General features: G+C 42.4%; 2 protein-coding genes across 3 annotated transcripts in view; both read right to left on the bottom strand.

The window, feature by feature from the left end:
* The window catches only part of LOC119383395 (sorting nexin-17), a 36,286-nt gene extending 19,117 nt beyond the window's left edge, over positions 1–17,169 (bottom strand). The window contains exons 1-9 of the mRNA XM_037651498.2: positions 16,996–17,169; positions 15,044–15,118; positions 14,058–14,175; positions 13,150–13,325; positions 11,133–11,220; positions 8,185–8,269; positions 5,431–5,593; positions 2,202–2,342; positions 398–460 (exon numbers count right to left, since the gene is read on the bottom strand). Of these exons, the coding sequence (XP_037507426.1) occupies positions 398–460; positions 2,202–2,342; positions 5,431–5,593; positions 8,185–8,269; positions 11,133–11,220; positions 13,150–13,325; positions 14,058–14,175; positions 15,044–15,118; positions 16,996–17,055 (969 nt within the window). The 5' untranslated portion in view covers positions 17,056–17,169. The remainder of the gene's footprint in view (positions 1–397; positions 461–2,201; positions 2,343–5,430; positions 5,594–8,184; positions 8,270–11,132; positions 11,221–13,149; positions 13,326–14,057; positions 14,176–15,043; positions 15,119–16,995) is intronic.
* A 955-nt stretch (positions 17,170–18,124) lies between these two features.
* Positions 18,125–22,448, bottom strand: part of LOC119383393 (tudor domain-containing protein 7) — a 71,060-nt gene continuing 66,736 nt past the window's right edge. For both annotated transcript variants that reach the window (XM_049412494.1, XM_049412495.1), the window contains exon 24: positions 18,125–20,896. In XM_049412494.1, the coding sequence (XP_049268451.1) occupies positions 20,664–20,896 (233 nt within the window). In that variant the 3' untranslated portion in view covers positions 18,125–20,663. The remainder of the gene's footprint in view (positions 20,897–22,448) is intronic.

Genomic DNA, 22,448 nt, shown 5'->3' with positions numbered 1-22,448 from the left:
TAAAAGGCACAGCCACCATTTTTATACTGTGAATGGCTAAGTAATAGCAATAAATCGGATTATCATGAGAAGCTGCTGCATTATCGGGATAGTACTAGAATGTTCCACCGGGTACCCACAGTCATTTCCTGCATTTGCATCAACATTTCTGTTACTATAGCGTTCTTGTTAATATTGACATTTTGAATGTTCTCAATTAATAATCTATCACTGTAGCCTAAATTGTTAAGTGCCTTTAGTGAACCTTCTATAATACGTACCGGACATTTTGTCAGATATGTACAATGCAGCTATTAACATTTCTGGGCCTTTTCAAGGCACTTAGAACTTTAAACACACACCCATACACTAATACTGATAATTTTAAATTGGAAAAGAGTGATATCATTTTACTCACAGCAGTTGTGATCCTCCAGCATCGTATCCTTGTGACTCGAAAGCTGATTTCTTTGTACTGGTCCTAGAGAAGAAAAATAGATAAAATAAACTTGCTTCCTTGACTCGCTTGAAATTAACACTTGAGGGGGTGTTATCACCCCCTGTAGAGTCGTTTGCACCTCACGGCGCACGCGTGTCTTGCGGATTAGTTGCAGTTAGGTTTAAAAGCCGCCGAACGAGAGGTGGCGCTGTGCATGCGGTGTAAGGTGGCGCGGTGGTGCCGCCCTGCCGGAAAGGCTAGGTCGATGCAGAGAAAACAGCAGCAAGTTTTGGGGGTTTGGCAGCGGGCACGGACAGACGGCTCTCAGCAGGGTCTGCACGTACGATTCCGCGAGTCGGGCGCACAGACCCTCGTGGTGAGTCGAATGTCGGCGACACCGCATTCGTGGTACATTGTGTGTGTTATGTTTTCTGTGTATTGTATTGGCACTGTATAAGGTTACTTAGCGTGTTACTAGTTGTGTATCAAATTCTGCAGGCGAGCTCTTACGTGATGTAAAAGCAGGTTAATAAATGTACATGTGTTGTTGCACGACCGCGCGACTGTCTCCCCATGTGCTCCGAGAGCGGCACCTTTTCAGAACCCACAAACTTCAGAGCAAGCTTTGACTCAGTGGCTCCTGTCCAAATACATGAGAAATAAAAAATAATTTTTCTCACAAACCACACTACCGCTTTCGTTGTAGTTCTTTTCTGTTGCATTTAAAGGAGAAAGTTAAATCATACTGACTGTAGGATACTTTAAATTTAAGCTGTTAATTTCCCGAAACTCAACCATAAATATTTCAACTTCGCAACTCTAAATAACAAATTATGACAATTATGCAAACTATACTAATAATGCATCTAAAGTGGACAAAACTTATTTACTGCACACTGCTTTGAAGTTTACTACTAATTTATGAGTAGGACTTTTTCAAAAGCATCATAAACGTCACAACAATTGCCCATAAGCTGTAAATTTATATATCAAATTTCTGCACTTGGGAGGATTTAACAAATTCTGTTTCCACAGCGGCAATGTGTTTTTGTTTGTTTTTTAGCAGAGTTACAGATTTGTAAACTCCATGCCTATCTTTTTTACTTACACATTTTTAGCAATTAATGCAAAGAAAAAGAAGACTTAAATGAATATTTTACGTAACTGGGGCTGCTAGAAGTCAACTTGCTCTCTCAAATGCAAAAAAATTCATTCAATTTAGTCAGTGCACTTTTTCTGTCTCTCTGGCTCTTAATTTCTTTAGATCCACTACTCGTTCCTGCTTCTCAACCAATCACATAAATGAGAGGTGAGCTGAACACCATCCTCTTATACTACTGAATACAGAAAGGATGCTGTTAATTTAGGTTCCTGCTTATTGATATCATGAACAATGCTATCCCATGTCCATGTCATCATTTTGCCTTATTGGCCCAAACCAAACAGGTGCTTTTGAGACTGCCACTGTTGAGTTGCGGATTGGTTATGAGTTGACCTAGTGTGGGGCTAAAGCCAGACCTTATTTTTAACACAAGCCACGCACCGTGTACCAGACAGTCCCTACACGACCATGTCATCCCAACCAATGTAATTACCTATACTTATGCAAACACAGGCAGTGCGATGTACATTTGAATAAAAAAATGATTGCTGAATATTTGAAAACAGCACTATGTACACTTTCTACGAATTTTCAAGCTTGGCAGCAGCGCACAATAAATAACAGCTTAGCAATGTAAGGTCAGTACGAGAGACAAGGACCCCTGAACCAATGCCCACTTACCTGTGCTAAGGCAAGCCTGAAATTGAGCTCCCTACCACCGGCACTAATGAGAACACGTGTATCGGGTTGAGGATAGTCGCAGAAGCAAGGAGCAAACTGTAGATAGCCATAATACTTGAGAGTCCGTGCCAGTTGTAGATACTGCAGGAAATAAGAGGACTTCAGTAACACTGCCGTAATTGCACACCACATAAAAGATGCTGACGAATATCAAAAATGTAGCTTAATATGTTATCATTTCGCACAACGATACTTACATCACATCGATGAATTTACAACCAATATTTCAATAACTTGCAAGGTCTTAAAAAGTGGTAAACACAACCAAATGTCAGTAGGAATGTACAGCAGAAATGTAAGAGTACTAGTACTGGTATGTACCAATAATGGAATGCACCAATAGGAATATGCAGCATGGTTCACTTATAAAGGAAACAGCCAACCGGTAATACGGCAGAGTGTTGTTAATGCATTATTTAAGGGTCTAGGAAAGAAGAATGCGTGATCCGAAAAATGTGAGATCTGACAACTTTTTCATACAGAAAGATTTCTTAGTGCACCAAACTGTAACGAAGAGAAGCTGCCATGATACATAACAATCAGGGAGGAAAGTGTAAAAAGCTGGAAACTAATACTCTAGACCCTATGAGAAATCAATGGGATCAGTGTTTTAAAGTGCATGGGCCAGGAACACGACAAATTGAAATGTATTGATGGAGTTTTGCTGCAAAGCCAACTTAAACTATCCTACTTTATCAAGAAAGAGAAAATGGTGGGTCAAGATAGTCCAGAAACATGTTTTTTGTGACTCGAATGCTGAATTTTCTGTACAGAATTACAAGCAAAATGAAGAAAATTGGCTAGAGAAATAATGCTTCTTTCCTTATTGAAAGTGAACATTAAACGGGCCCTGCAACACTTTTTTAAGTAATTATCTAATGTCTTATCGTCTCGTGAATCAAGTGCCGCAAACATTTTTAGAATCTGTCAAGCATGAGCGGAGTTACAGGGATTTGCTGCACGCTTTAAGTGCTTTCCCTCTCCTTTCGTACCAGCGAGTGCGCTGAAAGCTACGCAGGGATGGTGAGGCTGACCATGCTGAAAAAGTGTAGCAGGGTCCCTTTCATGCCTGGAAAGAGGCCAACATTTGTGCATTAAAAATAGCCCGCATGTCTTCAAGCAATATAATGGCTGCAACCAGTTACCAAATGCTATAAATGGGTGCTTCCTTTGACAGTGGATTGCGCTGGTTCTCTTCCACAACTCTGAACTAGTTCCTTTATTATTTGGACGAACATTTTAGCTCGCGCACAGCTTGAACTGTAGAGCGGATGCGTGAGACTACAAGCTGCATTGTGTGGATTAAAAGTTTTCGCTTGTGCAAGTACCTACACTTTTTACAGTTTGCACAAACTTAACAAGCCGACAAGTGTGTAGTCTAGGTTTGCTAAAAGAGGAAGCACGATTTTTGTGATGAAATATGCGACTCACAGAACTGTAACTGGCAGGCCTTCTGGCACAGTTACAAGTAGAGCTGTGCAAATAGCAAAATTTCAAGTGCGAAGCGAATTTGAATAATAAAGTTTGAGTGCGAATCGAATCGAATAATTTTCGAATATTTCTCGAATACTTCGAAGCGAAATTACAGAAAAAAATGTTGCAGAGGATTCCTACGAAATTACAAAAAAAAAATGTTGCAGAGGATTCCTAAGCATATCCTAATTTCCTTTTCTAAAAACGTTATAGCTCCGCAATGGCGTAATTGGGCGCCGCCATTTTAGGATCGTCGGAAAGAGCATTTCTCCGTCTTCAAATTTCCCGCCTCAGCTAGGTCCTCCATCAGAAGCAAGCGTACAAAAAGCAAATGTTTAAAGTTCGTTTGGAGGTCTCCCATTGGCTGCGTCTGCGATGTTGCTCCAGCACGCCTCGCCATTGGTCCAGTGCTCGCTCCACGAGAGCACATCTGCTGCTTGCGCGTCGCGAGGCCACGGTTGTCGACAATCGCGCTACTTAGTGATGCGTTCGCTCGTTCTGTGTTCACAGGTCGACGATCACTTAGAATATAATTACGCTTTAGTTTGGCAGCTGCAAGCGGAGCATAAATCATCAGATTACAATAGTGAGCCGCGCTTGTTGCGAACATCGCAGACGCGCGTCTCGGACCAACTCTGCGACCCGCGGTTAGAAGTTCTGCTTCTCAGCATTTTGGACGTCGCGACGAAGACCATCGCTGGACGTTTCTTTGTACTCGCGATCGAGCATGACGTACTTTGAAACATCGGGCACCGCGGCGACGAACACCCAACCGAGGTTACTGCTCGAAGTCGTGGCTAGGCCTAACTCATGCTAGTTGCGGCTTTTTCGCGAATGAATCGCATCGCCCGCTGGCTTCTCGGAATCGTGGATGGGCACTTGACGCATCGGCAGCAGACCCTACAGCCAAGCTCATCGCACAGCGACCGCTCAGAGCACTGGTGGAAGTGGCTAGCAGTTTCGCACGTCGGCACCCCAAAACACAAGACCAAGCACGCTGCACGCCGATTTATCATCGTTATATTTATTTTCCGTTATTATAAACCATTATATTTATTTTCCGGAGGTTCGAATTGTAAAATTCCGGTGCGAATCGAATAGCAAATACTATTCGAAAAATATTCGAAGTTCGAATATTCGCACACCCCTAGTTACAAGTTCTCTTCACTGTCCATACGGTGTTTTACTACGCATGGAATAGCCTGGCTTCTCAGCTGAGAACTTTGTTTGTTTCCTATGTGGCATATTTGCATACTTCTAAAGACCCCGAATGGTGGTGACGTACGCGACAGTTTCTCGTGACCCGAGTCGTAACCAGTGTTCTTATGGTGGCTCTACGTGAAGTGCTTGTATCAGCCGAAGACAACAAGCGTAAGCTCATAAAGTTTGTATGCATTGCTTAGCAACTTCAAAATCTTTTCCCTTCCAAATTGCAATGAGTCCTGTCGTTTACAAAGTTCATGTACAGCCTCAGAACACATAGCCAACCCGATGCTTACAACAATGACGTATTTGACCAACATGCCACAGATGACAGCACTGCCAGTCCAATGAAGAACAGCAAGGTGCCATGGTAAAAAGAATGTCGCAGCAAAGATGTTTCTTTTAGTACAAAAGTGCAGGGAATTGAATTCAGTGTTTGCAAAAGGTATGATGAATTGCGCTGCATTGAGTTTTAAAAAAAATACAGGCACACCTCCTTTTTAGAGCCCTTGGCTTGAAGGGTGGATAGCTGTCGCTGTGTGTCTTTGGGCACAACCACCCAGCCCCGTTCCACATCACTTAGCGTTTGGACGTAGGCCAAATTCAGAGCAACACGGTCATCCATCAGTGCATCGTCCCAGCCACTGTCCCAGTAGCTGTTGTTGACAGGAAAAGAAGAAAGCTTTATCAGTATTGCATGAAAGAGTACAAGGCTAATCAAAAACCTGAACTTACATTTACAAAAGAGAACTCAAGATCAGTGCTCACAACATGTTATAGCGATGGCATGAACAGCACTAGGTTCAAGAAACTCATCTACAATGTGTGTCAAGAGGTACGATGCTTCATTCTATTTTATACTGCAAGAGCAAGGCTTGTTTAACCCCTTGAGGGTTTTCGCCGTACATGTACGGCAGAAGCTTCCTGGTACCAAAGGGTTTTCGTCGTACATGTACGGCATAGCGTTTATTTTTAAAAGGCACGCCTTTTTCGATCATTTCTCTCGCTTGGCCTGTACTTCCACACTTCGGGAATACGTGGAATTTTTTTCATGCACCAATGTCTCTGCGTTGTATTTTTATTTTGCTTCCCAAAACGGCGCGCCGGCTATCGCTTGCCTATCCGAGCGCGTTCGCGGTGCAGCTGGTTTAAAGTGCCCGCCTTTTTCGATCATTTCTCTTGCTTTGCATGTGCTGCCACGCTTCGGGAATATGTGGAATTTTTTTCATGCGCCGATGTCTCTCCGTTGTTGCTTTTTTTATGCTTCGCAAAACGGCGCGCCGGCTATCGCTTGCGCAACCGAGCGCGCCCGCGGAGTGGTTGGTTTCAAACGCGCGCCTTCTTCGATCATTTCTCTTGCTTGGAATGTGCTGCCACGCTTCGGGAATACATGGAATTTTTTTTAAATGCGCCGATGTCTCTCCGTCTTTCTTTTTTTTTTGCTTTCGAAAGCCGCAGCGGCGTTCAGTTGCGCATCGGAACGCGCGCACGCGGTGCGGCTGGTTTCGATTTCGTCCTTCGGGTGGTTTTCGCTTCTTGCGCCCGCAAAGCTGATGGCTGTTTGGTTTCTAATCTCTCAAAGGGTGACCGCTTGTTACTCTCTCGTTTATTGCTCCCCGTGGCGCGATTACATCTGTTTCCGTGCAGCGCTAAATTACACAAACGACGCCGCCGTGACTGCGTTTCCTGTTTTGGGATCTCGGAAAAACTAACTACGTCTTGTTGACGATAATGCGAAGGATTACTGCAGATTTTTCACTCGTTTTGCTTTCCCGATGGGCGCACAACCATAGTTTTCTTCCGTACGTGCGCTCACTGACGCAGTTCGCTTACGCTATGGAAGCGCGCGCCGGTTGCTCTACTGCCGTGAGTAGAGCAACCGTATTGCTCTACTGCGGTGAGTCGAGCAGCGATTCTTCCGATGCGGACTATTCCCCAAATGCCGAATCAGAATCTGATTAATTGGATTTCAGTTTGTCAGACGATGATTTTTTGACGAGTTTAGACTTCGATGACGATCACGGAGCGACATCTGAAAAGCGTGCGCGGCGAGCCATGCTTCAATGACTATGACACGCTGAAACGTTTTTAGTGTTAGAGCACGAACATTTTTAACTGGAAAAGTACTCTGCTGCGCTTTTTTTTTGTATGTATGTGAGCTATGTTTAATACAATGCATAATTTTTATTTATAAAAAACTGTTAAGCTTTTTTTCAGGATTTTGCTTGATTTTACTACGAATAAACCATGTGTATGTAACAACAAAAATGATTTTTTTGTCACTTTACAGTCACGAAAAAAAATTTTAGACAATTTTTTTCTTAAATAGAATCGTCTGAAGAATTTATTTCAGCAATAAAAAAATTACACATTTTTGGACTGGATTTCGCGAAAAAATTCGACCCTCAAAGGGTTAAAAAGATATGTGGTATGCCAGTGCACTGCAATGCACTTTTGGGTATGGGTGTCTCAATATCGGTGTTTACCTCTGGAATTTTGTTAAACAGCTGCAATTCCACAAATGATGCTACATGCTTAGAAGTAATTGAAAACTGATTAGTATACCTATTTAATCAGCCATATGATAACTGCTGACAAGTGCACGCTAGTTAATAACATGTACCCCCTTAAAAAAAGCATGAGGTTTGCTGTTGAAATTAGCATAAGATAAAATAGGCTAATAGGTTGACTTGTTTTGATTGGTTGATTGATTGATTGATTGATTGATTGATTGATTGATTGATTGATTGATTGATTGATTGATCACCCAACACCCACACACAGGCTATCAGAAGTGCATAATGTAGAGCTGTGGATCAATTCCGACCACCTGAATATCTCTTGCACAATCATTTTATCAAAGCACACCAACATTTTTGGATTCCACCCCTGTCGGAACACAGATGTCACAGCTGGGAATCAAACCCACAACCTTAGGCTTAGTGCCTGAATGACGCATAAGAACAGCCATGACGAAAATACATCTGTTCTTCCCTGCAAGGGGACAATGCTCACTACAAAGCACAGAGTTAAAACTTTTCCCACACATGAGTAACGTGATATACTGGGCAGATATGCCCCAAGCGCTCTATGACATTCTTGTCCTTTCAAAGCTTTTGTATAACACATCAAAATTATTTGCTATAACATGCATTCAATCGTTTTGAATTACACTTCATTGTGTTAAGTACCGTCCAGCACCATTTTTGGAGCTCAAACAAAGCTGAAATATTCTTTGTTTGCCTACCTTTTCCTGATAACAATACAGTGACCTGGACCAGCTGATGTTTGGGAGAGGTAAGGGGCCTCAAAGTTTTCTAGCCGCTTCTGAACTGAAAAAAAAAAAAAAAAGCAATGACGCAAGAACATTTAACCAAGTGCCCACACAGCTTGCCAACCCCCCACCCCCTCAGGAGTTGCAGGAGAGTTGAGGTAAACCCTAGAAAATATGTTTAAACTTCGCTTTTTTAAGTGCTCTTATTTCTTCTACTTTTATTTATAGCAAAGTAGGTTGTATTCACACAGACATTTACACTTGAAGTAAAATGCGTTATCGCCACAAGTACAGATAAAACTAGAAACAACATCTCTCGCCTTGTATAGGCCCCTTACCCAAATTAAGGTGAAAACCAGTGAAAGAATGAGCATACATAAATGTTCAACATATTGCCTCATACTCAATTTACTTCCCGTAATGCATAGACTGCATGTCAAGGGACATTTGATGGGCATTTTTCTGCATAGATTACTGACACAAAATTCCCATCAATATTATGCTTTTTTGTTTATAATGCTTGGACCACAAATAATATACATTGCATCCTTTCACAATGTAATTCTAGAATTGCTCCATGCATCCCTTGATGCTCACAAGCTTGCTAGCGCTTTAAAGCGTTCCACAGTCATTACACAGGTTCTTACAAGTAACATGAGACAAAACTTCGCATGTGCCAACAGCATATTATAGACATGCGCAAACTTTGAAAAATCAAAAGTCTGGCTTAAGTAGTTTCAGTCGCTAGCATGCAAGCTATATATGATGTATATCTTTGCCCCACCGAATAGCTCTTCCTCATATTCTACGCTATGAAGAGTTTTGCATCATATTTCATCTCACTTTGTTTATTACAGCATCAGCTTCAGCAATATCATCACTCGTGATAATGAAACTAGGGGTGTGCGAATACCGAATAGTAGCTTTTGAAGTGAATACCGAATCGAATCAAGAAAAAAATGCCAAATATCGAATCGAATATCGAATATCAAAAATTTTATTTTCACAGGCCTTGACTTTATAATTTTATTTGTGGGATGCGGTGGCGAGCATTGGTTTTGATTTGTTTGCTTTACTAGCAAAATGTGGGAAGGGAGAGGCCCAGTTGGGTAAATTTCTGTACTATTATGTATGTTCTATATTAAGTTGCCGAACTAGAACGTGATTGTAAAAATGGAGTAGAAATATCAGCTTTCCTTGAATATCCTCGAGCCGCGGTGCCACGTAGCTGTTGGAGGGATCGAATTATTGAGCGGCGACTATATGGCACCACGTTAACACCCACCCGCTTTAAACGTACTAGCGGTTAAAAAACGTAGTTGCGACGGATGTCCGATCGAGTCTCATTGAGCCTAATGCATTCACTGACCGGCTCATCCTATGCCTACCGGCTAGTGAGAAGTTGTGGGTACTGGACCCAGTAATAGTTTAGAAATGCTCCTTGGCAAAGCAACTGCGTGCTATCGGATGTTCGTGCGAGAGAGAACTTTTTTCACGCGAAATTTTCGGGGGCACTGCATTTGTTTCTTTGTTGGTAGAATCAGCGGCGCGCGTCAGATGCAAATTCATACTCGATGGTTAATGCGGGCTACAGTTCAGCGCGTAGTTATGAGACGTTCCCGTCAGGTAGGTAAGTGGAAACCCGAGTACACGACTCGGAGGGGACCACGCAAAACCATCGTATAATCGAAAAACTAAGAATATGGGCAGTGATGATAAGTCTTGCCCCCCAGAAAACGGGTACAGACCGACTGAATAAGCTCGCGAAACGACCCTGCACTTCACCAGGAAAGGTAGCTTACATTTTTGAAAATGACACCTAACCGTTTAATTGCAGGAGGTGTGAGTGAATCGTTATTCTGAACTTTAAAAAAAAAAATCGAATCTAACGCACATCTTTACAAAACGAGCCCAATAATTGCCCGTGCTTAAAAACGAAACCGAAACTGCGTTGGCAACAGCCTCCCATCAGAAGAGTCAGATAGAGTCTCATCGCCATCATATAATGGCGACGGAGCACGTTTTGTTGTAAGTTTGCGTAGGAGGATTCCGTGCGGGATTGAGCTATGCTCGTCGTATTTGTTGCCTTGTGTTCCCTTGCGAAGTACAGTTGATGACTATAAGCGCTCACGTCAAGGGGAAATTTTTTTTCACGCTGACGATAGTTGCGTCGTGCCATTTTTGTGTGCTCGAGGCCTGTGACTGCGAGTGCCGCAAACAAAGGGAGGAGGCCTTCAGTTGCATGTCGACCAGGAGAACTTTCCACAGGCTGAAAGCGTGAAAATATCTGGATCTCGAAGATGAGCTTGTTGACTATCTGAAGCTCCTCTATATAGATCGAGCTTGCCTACTAGGTAACGGCGATGGGATACTCCTGCAATCAAGGCATATCTAGAAGCGATCTTGGAACTATGTTCGTCTGCGATCCAGTTAGCCTGAATCACAGATGAACATGAACTGCTAGGAGAATAAGTTCTCCATTCTACGAAGGCGTCCTCTACCTGTCTCACTCTCTCTTTCAAGCTAGGGGCGCGGGTGCGAAAGATGATTTTTTTTCCTCGAGTGGTGTCGAAGAGTTGTTATATGATGTGGGGTCGGCGAAAATTTTGTCGTATAACCGAGGCTTTTAATACATTATTTTTATAGGGTTTCACCGGGACCAAGCCAATTCGTCGTAAAATGCGGGTCGTCCCACTGTTTTACCAAGTTTCGATATTCGTAAAATCGAATAGTAGATATTCGATTCGCGAATCAAACTTCGCAGGGCTTTTATTCGATTCGTATTCGAATATTCGAGTATTCGCACACCCCTAAATGAAACCTTTATGTAACAGCCTGCCTTCCCGCACATGCTCTTCTCAAGAAAAGTTACACAGCTGTTGAAAAGGAAGGTCGTGAACGTAGACAAAGTTCAAACTTACTGATTATGTCCGCATCCACCCTTTTTACTAAAAACAAAGCAAAGTAGCATATGAGGTCTTGAGGCAATCCAATCTCCCTTGCCACAGCCTGCAGTGGGAACACAAGAAGTGAAAAGACCCTGTAACTGAGGTAACGCTATCAAATGATATAATGAAGCTACTGTGATCAAATTCTCTTATATCTCTTCTTGGTTCTAATTCTACTGTCTGTTAGTTCGTTCCAAGTGAGACATGAATGAAGCTCAAAGTCTGCAGACACAGAAAGCACAGAAAAATTGACAGAAAGATCGGAAGCAAGCAAATAAGGTGACCTGAGCTAAAGTATGTCTAACTGTCAATTACTATATTTCAGCAAGCCTGAGTGGTACAGAAAGAAAAATGTGACTAACACAAACAACAACATTTTCTTACTACACAACAAACACTACAGTTGAAGCAGATAAAAAAAAGGAAACATGAGCATTTTAAAATGATCAGCACCATTTCCAATATTTTGGTTGCATATCTGTCCATGCTAGCATGCTGCGAGAACTGCCAGAAACTACATGGATGCATTACATTTTCCTTCTTTTACTGATGGCATTGTTATCCCTCTTCAGTCTATAGAAGTTTGTACGCATGGCATAACTGTGTATTATAGTTGGTTTGTTCAGAACATTCATGGCCTCTAGGGGCCTTCTGGCTGACAGCCAGGCGTGCTCAAGTTCACAATGACGCACTAAAATACTTGAAAGAGGCACATTCAAGGCACAAACAGTGACGTCAGTACTGCCATCAAATGTGCTGTCATTCCTAATTTTATGGGGATGGCATTGCCCAATCATGTGAACGTGGTTGTCTTACTCTAGTTCACTTGCTTCCTAATTGAATATGGCTTGCGTTATTTTCCGATACGGTGCACCTTTAAAACAGATTTTCGTTCCCTTTCGAACCGGCGTGGTGGTGTGTCTCTATGATATTACGGCTGCGACAATGTACTGCCTCCAATATTGAACTTCAATGGAAATAAGCATTATAATAACAGCATTATTAGATTTTAATTCTTTATTATAACTGTTAATGTCATATGCCAGTGACGCGAGGTTTGAGGAGACATCCGGTGGGTACAGTTGGTTGCCCATGTTTACAGGGCCACCAATTTAATTTTTAAAAATTGGAATTTCTGTTCTGTTAAGGATGGCACTTATAATTTTTATGGATCACTGAGTAGGTTGCAGACACGACTATAAACGAAAACTATGAATTTGGGGCCTTGTGCCTGGGCTTTGTAGGAACCCAGCTCGTCCCATAAACTTTCCTGGCCAACTGCAGTCGTGTAGCAGAGCACAAGTGTTGGCATACAGACACATAGGCCCATAGAAGCCACTGCTGTGAGACTTCATTCTTTCAAAATACTCCTCAAAATTTTGAATCGGTAACAGAAATGTTACATCTATGAGAACCTCTCACATTAGCAGAACATTGACGGCTGGCTGGGCTAAAATTCTTTTTCTCATTGTCAAAAAATAAACTAAACATATAAAACAATACTTAACACTGTTCCAAGGAAGAATTCTCTGAGGAATTAATGAACACACACCTCTACAGAACATTAATATGTATGCAAACTCATTTTTTCCAAGGACAACTCAACAATGAAATTCATTGCCATTATCACTACTCCGTAGTAGCTCACCAGAAAATTTTGAGAAAGGGTTCAAGGAATCTTTTTTGCAGTCTGGTTCACAAGGTTGATCTTTTTATTTCTCTGTGCTTGTGTTGTGTTATCTAAAGTTTGATGTACCACATCAAATACCGTAGCGATTGAATTGCTGTTGAATTATGTAAAAAAATACGTACTAATTGCACTCATGTACCATATGAATTTCTGTACTGTACTTGCAAACAGAGGTTGGATTATGTATTATATATAATGTTGTACGAGTGATATGTACTGATATTTTTTCTGTGACCCACCCCTGTAACAACGTGACGGCCAACAGTATGCTGAAATAATTAAATAAATAAATAAACTTACATCCATGATTACATCAGTGGGGTCTGTGGAGAGTACAGAGACTGTGACCTTCTGCCAGTTCATTAGAAACACGTCAAAGTCAACCTCCTTGGGAGGGGCACCCATGGTCTCCTGCTGAGCAGACAGCAGGAAACCCGTGAAAGCCTCGTCAGATGACACACGAGCATCTTGGCTGGCTGCAGAGACGAAACAGCCGTTAAGCAGGTTCTTCCGCTGTTGACTACCGGCTATCCATCACCCCTCGCGAACACTTTTCTCAACAGAGCGTCTGACAAAAAAACAGGAATGGCAGTTATTAAGCTCACATTACTACTTGCCATGGGAATGTAATCTCCGGTACACAATACAGCATTACAAATAGCAAAAGCAAATGCATTTAAGAAATGGCCAACCCAAACGTAAAATAAATTGATGTGACGTGTAAATGCATATGAACTTATCAGGATTGGCTAGGAGCTAAAAAAAGAACATTCAGAATCTCCTTTGGGAGTTGTGTAAGTGAAGCGTAAGCATAAGTTTAATTGTAGGTTTTAATTTAATTGCATACGCATGCCTCACCCACATACAAGCATTCAACTGATACAATGCACAACAGGAAGGTTACTTGTTACACATTAATCATTGCTTACGCATGAGGTCAGCATTCCCTGTCACATTACTGGCGACCACACGTTTGGGACAGAGCAAACATGGAGAGGTTTCCCTGGTGGCAGACACACCATGCTGCTCCACGTGGAAGCGGTAAGTGAAATGGCGCACGCGCAGTGCATGACATCTGCCCGCATGCATATGAAGGTAGGCAACACATACATGCACAAGACAACTACATTGTCTGTGTCTTGCCCAATACATGTTACTTGCACAAAATTCCTATACATCCATAAACCATGGCTGATTTGCAGACACACCTAGCTGGATGTACTTTTCAAGGAATCCTCGTCGTTCTTCAGTTTGCGTTGGTGTCAATGGGAGCAGCTTCTTCGGTGGAAATGGAGGAAGTGCCGCTGATCCAAACACCTTTTTCAGCTGAAAAAACACATTTTTAAAACCACTCTTCCACAACATGTTCAATAACAAACACTCAACAAAGTGCAGCAATGTTAAGTGATTCAGTTGCAACTTATATCCCAACATCTGACCAGGAGAGAGCAACCAAAGGCAACGCGTTGCAACATTTTTTTTTTTCCATTCTTTTCTCATCTGCCACAGCAACCATAGTGATATTGGCAATACAAGAGCACCTGTGCAAATAATGGAGAGTATGATCATGAAAATGAAATGGATTGCTGCAAATGCTCAAAAGAAGCAGTAAGTCTGGCTTTTATATCAAGTATTTCAACTCATTTGCTTCATCTACTGAGAAAATTTCTTGTACCAAATGTGAAATGAATCACACTGGACGAATAGAAAACTGTTACAAGCGTGAAAAATTACTACAAAAACAATTTTTGTTTAAAAATTGCAACATCGCATATTTTTGTAGGCTTGCACTAGCAAAGTGTGGGCACTACAAAAAAAAAAAAGCATTGTATGACGGGCACTGCAAAAAAGCACTGCATTGCCTGTCTCAATTCCCATTCGATTTTAACAATACATCACTAGCTTTGATAGCATGCCTCTGATATGAATTATTGTCAATAACTGTCTTTTTCTAGTATGACTGTCAAACAGAGCACAGAAACATTTGAAAATTTGATAGTTCATTATTTTTCAGAATTAAACCTACGATTATGTGCTCCTATTCAGTATACTACAGCAACTTAGCCTCCACAGATATGATAGCACTTAACAGTCAAGCATCTACTGTGGAATTATTAGTGTGTAGCCCACTACTGAACTGCCAGTTCCCAGATGAACGCAACAAGTGAACGATCCTGGCAATGAAGTGGCTCACCTGATCGTGCAAACTATGAAGCTGCTTGTAGCGAACGGCACAGTGAAAAGCACCATTCACATGTATGTTGTATGCCTGCAGGATAAAGCACCACATCAGAGTTACCTTAACAAACGCCAAGCACAGCCCCAGTATTTGTCAAAAGTACACAGGTTTTGTCTGAGATCTCCAGGCCAATGAGAGGCTATTTAGAGAAATTTTCATTGCATGCCATAATTTACAACGCCCCTGGGAATTAAAGAAAATCTTATATAGCCATCCGGATTCCTCGATTATCGTAGAAGCCACACCACAAAGTGTAAAATGTGTGTGTGTAGCTGAACATGTATGAATGTGTAGAGGCCCCCACATACTTTTTCAAAAGGCTGTACATAAAGGTGCTAATGACCCTGTCACAGATCCCTTAGACAAGAGCGCTATACAAGTTTGAAATTTGAACCTTTAACAGCACCTGTGCTATACATTCCCTAAAACTCTTCCATGCCACCCTGTTAACCCAAATTATGACAAAATATGGCCAAATTTTTTTCATTGAGGCCCCATTTTGTCAACATGTTTCCATTCCTGCACTCCTCCTTTTGCTGTTTAACAAGGGACGTGTGCTGTCACCTATGATAGCAGGGCAAGGCACCAAAACGAAGCCAGCTCGTCCTTGGCAGTTTGAGAAAAGGAGACCCTTAGCTGTTTTAACCAGAAACGCATGACCAGGGCCTGTAACGGGTTAATATCTGTCCAATTTTCACACTGTTTGTATCAGAATGCCTTTCAGGTGCCCTACTTTGGTTTATATCACATGGTTTACATTAACAGTTTCAGGCAATACAATTGTATTGCTCACAAGACCAAGACTAAAGCAGAATCTAGTATACTGAATGCATTTTGTAGGGCGCACCAGCTAGCAGCAACGACTACCATTAAACTATACAAAGATGAAACATTTGCGTACATATCAAACAGGTATATTACAATATGTATTTGCTGCACTTTGAAACAATGTAATGCATACCGATTGGTTCTGAGAAATTTTTCACAAAGTGTGAAGTAGTGTTAATTAAGGCTGCACGTGTTACTGTTTTGAATAAATGGCAACTAGCCACCATGTTATACATTGTCGTTCCCAAGCAGTCTACTGCAATGGACGTACGTACATTGAATATAAATTATTGTACGGAGTTGTCAGCTTTGCTTGATAATGTTGTTTAATTCCACGTTCACACGTTATTTCCATTTAAAGTAATAGTCATTTTGGTGGTCATATGCACGCTTTCTCGTAAGGAGCCACGTAAAAAGACAAAACGCGTCGGGCTTTCTCTCTCCTTGAGATTTACTTCGTTTCACATCACGTCATCAAAAGATAAGATCGCCGAAATAAATACAAGATAACTCGGGGCGTTAACGGAGACCGTTTCACCACCTTTTCAACGCTTCATCACAGATGACGCAGCAAGTTACACAACTCGAGGCGTTGCCTATATTAATCGGTGTTCTCGATTTTGAAACCGCAACAGTCTGGCAGCGCATTAAACGGGGGAACGGGAGCGGCGCCCTACTTTAAATACTACTTTCGATATTGCAAGCTCGAGATGGCTCCGAACAAGCGAGGAAGAACGACCCTGGACTTCTCAACGATACACACGCTATCGAAATGCTGCGATGTGTAGTGGGGCAAAAAAAGAACGGCTGAAGTTTGAGAAAAACTTTCAATCGCTGTCCCTCCAAAACTACCACGCTATTACGAAACACATGCGAGTTGACTGAACTTCAGCCACCATCAGATGCACGTGTTTGGTGCCGCTCGAAAATCGAGCGACGGCATGTAGTCGGAAAACCGATCACCAAGCAAGATTTTTGCGAGCGAACTCCAACCATGCCATGATCTGCGCGATGCTGCTCAACTTGACACAGCGGGGTTCTCCCCACAAGGCTGTTCGGATCGCAATCATTTTACTCACGACGTATGTAGATCCGCTCTCGTCTTTGAGTTCTTGCGTATCCGGGATCGAAAAATGCATCGTTAAGCGAGCGCTTCACCAGAGCACATGGAGAACAAGAAATTGGTAGCAGTGGCTATGTTTTTGCTACATATGTGTCGGCTGGCCATTCCCCCTGGACCGAACAACGTCTCTACGCCGCACTCTTCCGCCGCCACGGTTGTGTGGTTGTGTTCTTCCGCAGTGTAAATGCAAATAGCGCGAATAGAGATCCTCGTAAAGCTGCAGTGACTCAAAAAACAATAGCTCGCTCGGCATGCTAAAACGCGCCACGCGGCTGCTCAAAGCGATCGCGTTAAACTAAGACAAATGTGAGCCCAAAAAAAAGATGGCAAGCGCACGCACGCGCCCACGCCGGCTTGACGCTCGGACCTCGGTAGCTGCTGCAGCTACAGCGGAAGCGTAGCGCGTTTTAAAGAGTTTGAAGCTAAGGAATGTTGTTGACGGGCGCTGTATGAGTGCGCTCGGGCTTAGTAGTAGTATATATAGGCTCGCTTGTAATGCGCGCAATCGAAAGTACGCACCTTATGTCGATGCGCGGAAAAATGTAGCCTTGGGTGTAGTTCTAAATCCCGCGCTAATGTTGTTCTTGTGTAGGTCTTGGTGTAGTTCTAAATCCTGCGCTTAATGCAGCTCCACTACCGTGAAACCTGAGGAAGTGCGTAGCGAGGGACAACACGGCAGTTCCATTGGCAATCGCGCGCTTGCCGAGGTGATGGCGACCTCTCTTGCGCGGCGCGGGCATCAGCCTGATGTTCCAGACGCGTTTCTCGCGATTTTAGGTTAATTGTTGCGGTTAATTCTGGGCTATTTCTGCAGTTTATATTATTTTAGACCTTGTTAGTTAATTTGGCCTGCTTTTGCGCATTATTAGCCTTGTTTTAGGCCTGTATTGACCACTGCGTTACCATGCAACATGAGACAGTGGATGGACAAGCCGTGCCCCCAAAGTACTACGCATTTAAAAAGCAATTCCTTCCAAACATGCATGGTGTTGTGATTGGCTGCAAGTTCAATTTATGTTGCCGGCCCAAGCCACAAAATAGTTCAGCTAGCTGTTTCCAAGCTGGGTAAGAAATTCAACACACACTCAAAATTTGGAATGCAGGTTTATTGTAGAAAAAACGCAAGCAACGTGGACGTACAGATCTCAGAGTAACATTCCTTTTCCTGCTGTTTGGCATATTCTCCCGGCACCTACACACACGTCAACACGTAGAACTCATGCATGGGTGCAAAGGAGCTTCTAGGAACTAATCTGAAAAAGGAATACTTGGCACCAACATCTGCTTTCTTACAACATTAAACATGAAAGCAGCAGTAGATTCTGCACTGAGAAAAATAAAGGACAAATGTTGATATTGCAACCTAATCATCAATGATACAAGCTAAATGTTGATGCCAGGCACTCAAGAGTAGCAAAAGGGATGAGTTAATATTTGCCTCTGACAACACACAGAGCTCTTTTATAAGTGACTTAGGAACACACTTGTTACGCTAATTAAAAACGAAAAAAGCATCATATCACGCATACATGGACCTTTGCTTTAGTTCCTAGAGCTGGTATACCGAGAAACAACTTGTGCTCAGTTTTAACATGACCCCCATAAGCTGCAAAGCACTGTCATTACTTGCGCCACACAAGTTCAAATGTTAACCAAGACTTCACTATTAAATACAGAGCTGTAACAAGTATCGTTCAATGCTGTTGCAAAATGTGGGGCTTGCCACAATGAAGCCTTATTTGTGGCCACAATAAAGTAACATATATAATAGTGAAATATATATAACCAAGATTCCTGCAAAATAACAGTTAATAATTGCTATGCCGACAGTACTCAACTACCTATGTTGTCCCATTACTATATTCTAGAGACACAACATGAAAAACGATATAGTATGAGTACTGAAGAAGGCTATAAAATTGTTCTAAAAAAAACAAAAGCAAACGGACAATTAGGTTCAAATAAAATATTACACTACATCAAATATTTTTCAAAGCATGAACAACACAAACAAAAGCAGCCTCATCGCTACAAAAAAAAACAAAAAACAAATGCTGAAGAGATCACAACACCCAAGCAGGGATAATATAATAGCAAACCTATGTGGTACCTTAGGGACAGCTTAGAGGAGAGTGGATAAGACTATTGAACAAGTATGACAACCAATACAAGTTCTCCATTATTCAACATATTGCACACATATGGGGAGAAACAAAACAAACATGCTAGCACTCTTAGTTCCAAGCAACGTTAACGTACATGCAAAATAGAGATTAACGAGTCATACAGCATTGTGCATATTTAACTCACACTGAACATCAAGTTGCTTTACAGGGTACCCAGTGCACACGCCAGCTTCCATCACCCCCCATATGTTTCCAATCTTATAAATGATGCTGCACATTTAGTGTTCTCAAAGCAAAGCTTGTTCCTTAATAGATCACAGTATTATTGCTATTGCACAGAAGATAGAAAAGTTGAGCTTTTCCCTACTACAATACATGGTAAAACAAATAAAACGAGCGGGCTTACTGACAACTGAACATGTACACACGTACATGTAGGAAATCAATATTTAGCTGCCGCTGTGTCACTCCACCATCCTTCTGTGCCGAGATTTATTTCCCATTATTCGATAACGACAGAAAACATTGCTACCACTAAAATTGTTAAACAAGCACAGCTAGATTGTTTTGGCCATGTCACAGCACACCAACTCCTATGAGAGGTCACCATAAGGCAGAGAGATCTTGAGCATTACGAGGCCTTGAATCCCAAAAATGCACACCTGTGCCAACGGCACCATGCAAGCATGTGTATGCATTCAAACGTGACATATTTGCATAATATGCATACACACACACTGCAATCAAAGGGGGAATTTAGTGCATAGTTAGCAATGCACGCATAGTCTACACTAGACAATTCTCTCACTGCACACAATTTCTTCAGATGTTCGTTAAAGTAAAAGATCAACCAGAACATAATTTAATAAAAAAAAACATCAAATTAGCAATCACTAAATGAGCCAATACAAGATCTATCGTTCGCAAAATTTGGCATGACGTCTAAAAGAGCAAAGTGCGTCAAATGACATTGCATCCACTTAAAATGCCACACAAAAGAAAAAAAATCAGCGGGAATGTAACCTTGCATACACATTTTTGAGCGCAGCATCCACGGCCTACCTCCTCAAAGTCGCTCCTACAAATGAGGTGAAAATGAGTAAACCAAGGCATCTATTCAGCAGCCTGCAGGCAGAGGTCACAATGAATACAAGTGAATGAAACCAAAGTGGAGGAGTCGAGGTAAAACGTTATTTCGAACAACCCCTGATGAGTTACAAAGAAATAGCGGAAGGCAATCTCGTCTCTACCGACGTCCCTGCAACTTGCAAGCAATAAGTTAGCCAGTAGTAGAAACACACAACAGAAAACGTAGGCACACACATTCATTGCCCCTTTCCGCAGGTTCACAAAGGGGGAGCAAAAAGAATTGTCGCGGAGTAACGATGGTATAAGAGAAAAATTGTGCGAAGAAAAAAGTAAGGCACGACAATTAATGAAGACAGGGGGAGCGGGAGGAGAGCGTTTGATGCGGACAGTTTACTGCATGGTCAACGCATCAGGTTGAGACAAGCCGCACGATGCTGCGCTCGGCAAGCAGCTGATCGATGTGGACGTCGTCTTCGGTGGAGGTGTCGACGAGACGTACCACAAGATGCTGGGCACCCGCAACGCCCGTCTTGGTGTCCGGCTTCTTGGCCACAATGCGTGCCACAAACAGCCTGTCCTTTACGATGTTTCGGAAGTTGATGCAGTCCAATGGATTCCAGTCATTCTGCACAGGTTCCACACCTAGGAGGGGCAAGAGAAAATACAGTATAGTGCAATCAGGCCCCTTTCGCATCACCTTCTCATTCACTTGCCAAGCTTCACTTTCAGTGGACACTTCAACCGTGCTGTGAAGAAAGGAATGTCTGAGTGTGTAACATTGGCCATTATAAACTTTTTCAGAATGCCTACTGCAAGTACAGTTGTGATGTGCTGACTACGCCATAATTGATCATTGTGCGAATTAGAGAACTACCCACTACGCATTCATAGGCAATACGCACACCTATGCAGCTGCATGTTTTCTTGATGTTGTGGCTGATGATGACAATCAATTACCCACACAGAAGACCTGGGTTCGTTTCCGGCCCGAACCCCCGATTTTTATTCTTTGCACTCATCACAATTTTTCGCTCACAGCCGTCGACACTGACACTGGAATTTCTCTGACATGTGACATGAGCTCTTTAAAACAGAAGAGAGAGGAGATTTGAAGCAACGTTCAGAGCAGGCGTCAGCATGTCTGCAACCTTAGTAAAGCCACATACGTTTGCAACATATACCACGGAGCTCTAACACAGAGCGAGTCTAAGGTGAGCTCGCCGTATGTCTAGAGAAAGGGGCAATAGGAAAGTGAGTGTATAAGGCTAGTCATAGCAGCTGAGATGCTCCTTATCTTCACCAGCTACATGTGGGCTATCCTTATGAACACCTAGTATGGTAACATTACATATCTCGAATCTTTGGAGACATTTTTCCAAAAGGTGAAGAGCCCACAGATTTTAATGTACACAATACAGAAGAGCACAGATATTGGGAAAACCACTGAGCGAGATGTCTTTGCCACATATTAGCGGGTTCTTATAATAGAAGTAATAACAAACCTACCCGTTATAAATAAATGTATTGCAACGGCAATAAAAAAACTAAAGAAGTGTAGAACAGAGGCTTTACAGCAAAAAAATGATGCACAATCTGCTTATTACTAGTAGAAATGGTGATTGAAGTGTGTCAACACAATAATGGCACTTGCGTGTGCTTCCCAAGCCTCTGGCAATATACTATGTGCCTGTGGGTTACAGCAGTTGTTACCAAGACACGAGGAGAATTTTGTGGGATCAGTAATTTTATGGTCATGCCGTATTAACTAGAACCCAGGCAAATACTTTTTGTTTTAAAAGAGTAATACAGTATCCTGGCTCCTATGCTCGCAATCGCAAAAACTAAAAAGAACCCAATAGAGCTATGTGTAATACGTTCTGGTTAATACATTCCTGGAAAGTACGATTATTCGGCAGCAGCATTCAGCACTGCGGGAAACTGCGGTCGTATGATACATTCCGCAGCCAGAAACTCTCATTCAGGTGTGCAAAAAAGGGCCCTCCCGTGTACTTCGTGAAGCAATAAGTGGCAGACTGCCACAGCACGGCAACGGCGACTTCCCCGCAGTGCATAATTTCCCCCTCCGTGCCTTCTCTGCTTTACTCAATTGTCCCTTCCGCGTCTTCTCTGAATTACTTGATCGTCCCCTCCGTGTCTTCTCCGAATTGCTCGATCACCCCCCCTCAGCCATTGC

This window comes from Rhipicephalus sanguineus, chromosome 2, assembly GCF_013339695.2.
Source record: "Rhipicephalus sanguineus isolate Rsan-2018 chromosome 2, BIME_Rsan_1.4, whole genome shotgun sequence".
Lineage (NCBI taxonomy): Eukaryota > Metazoa > Arthropoda > Arachnida > Ixodida > Ixodidae > Rhipicephalus > Rhipicephalus sanguineus.
This window is presented reverse-complemented; position numbering and strand designations above follow the sequence as displayed.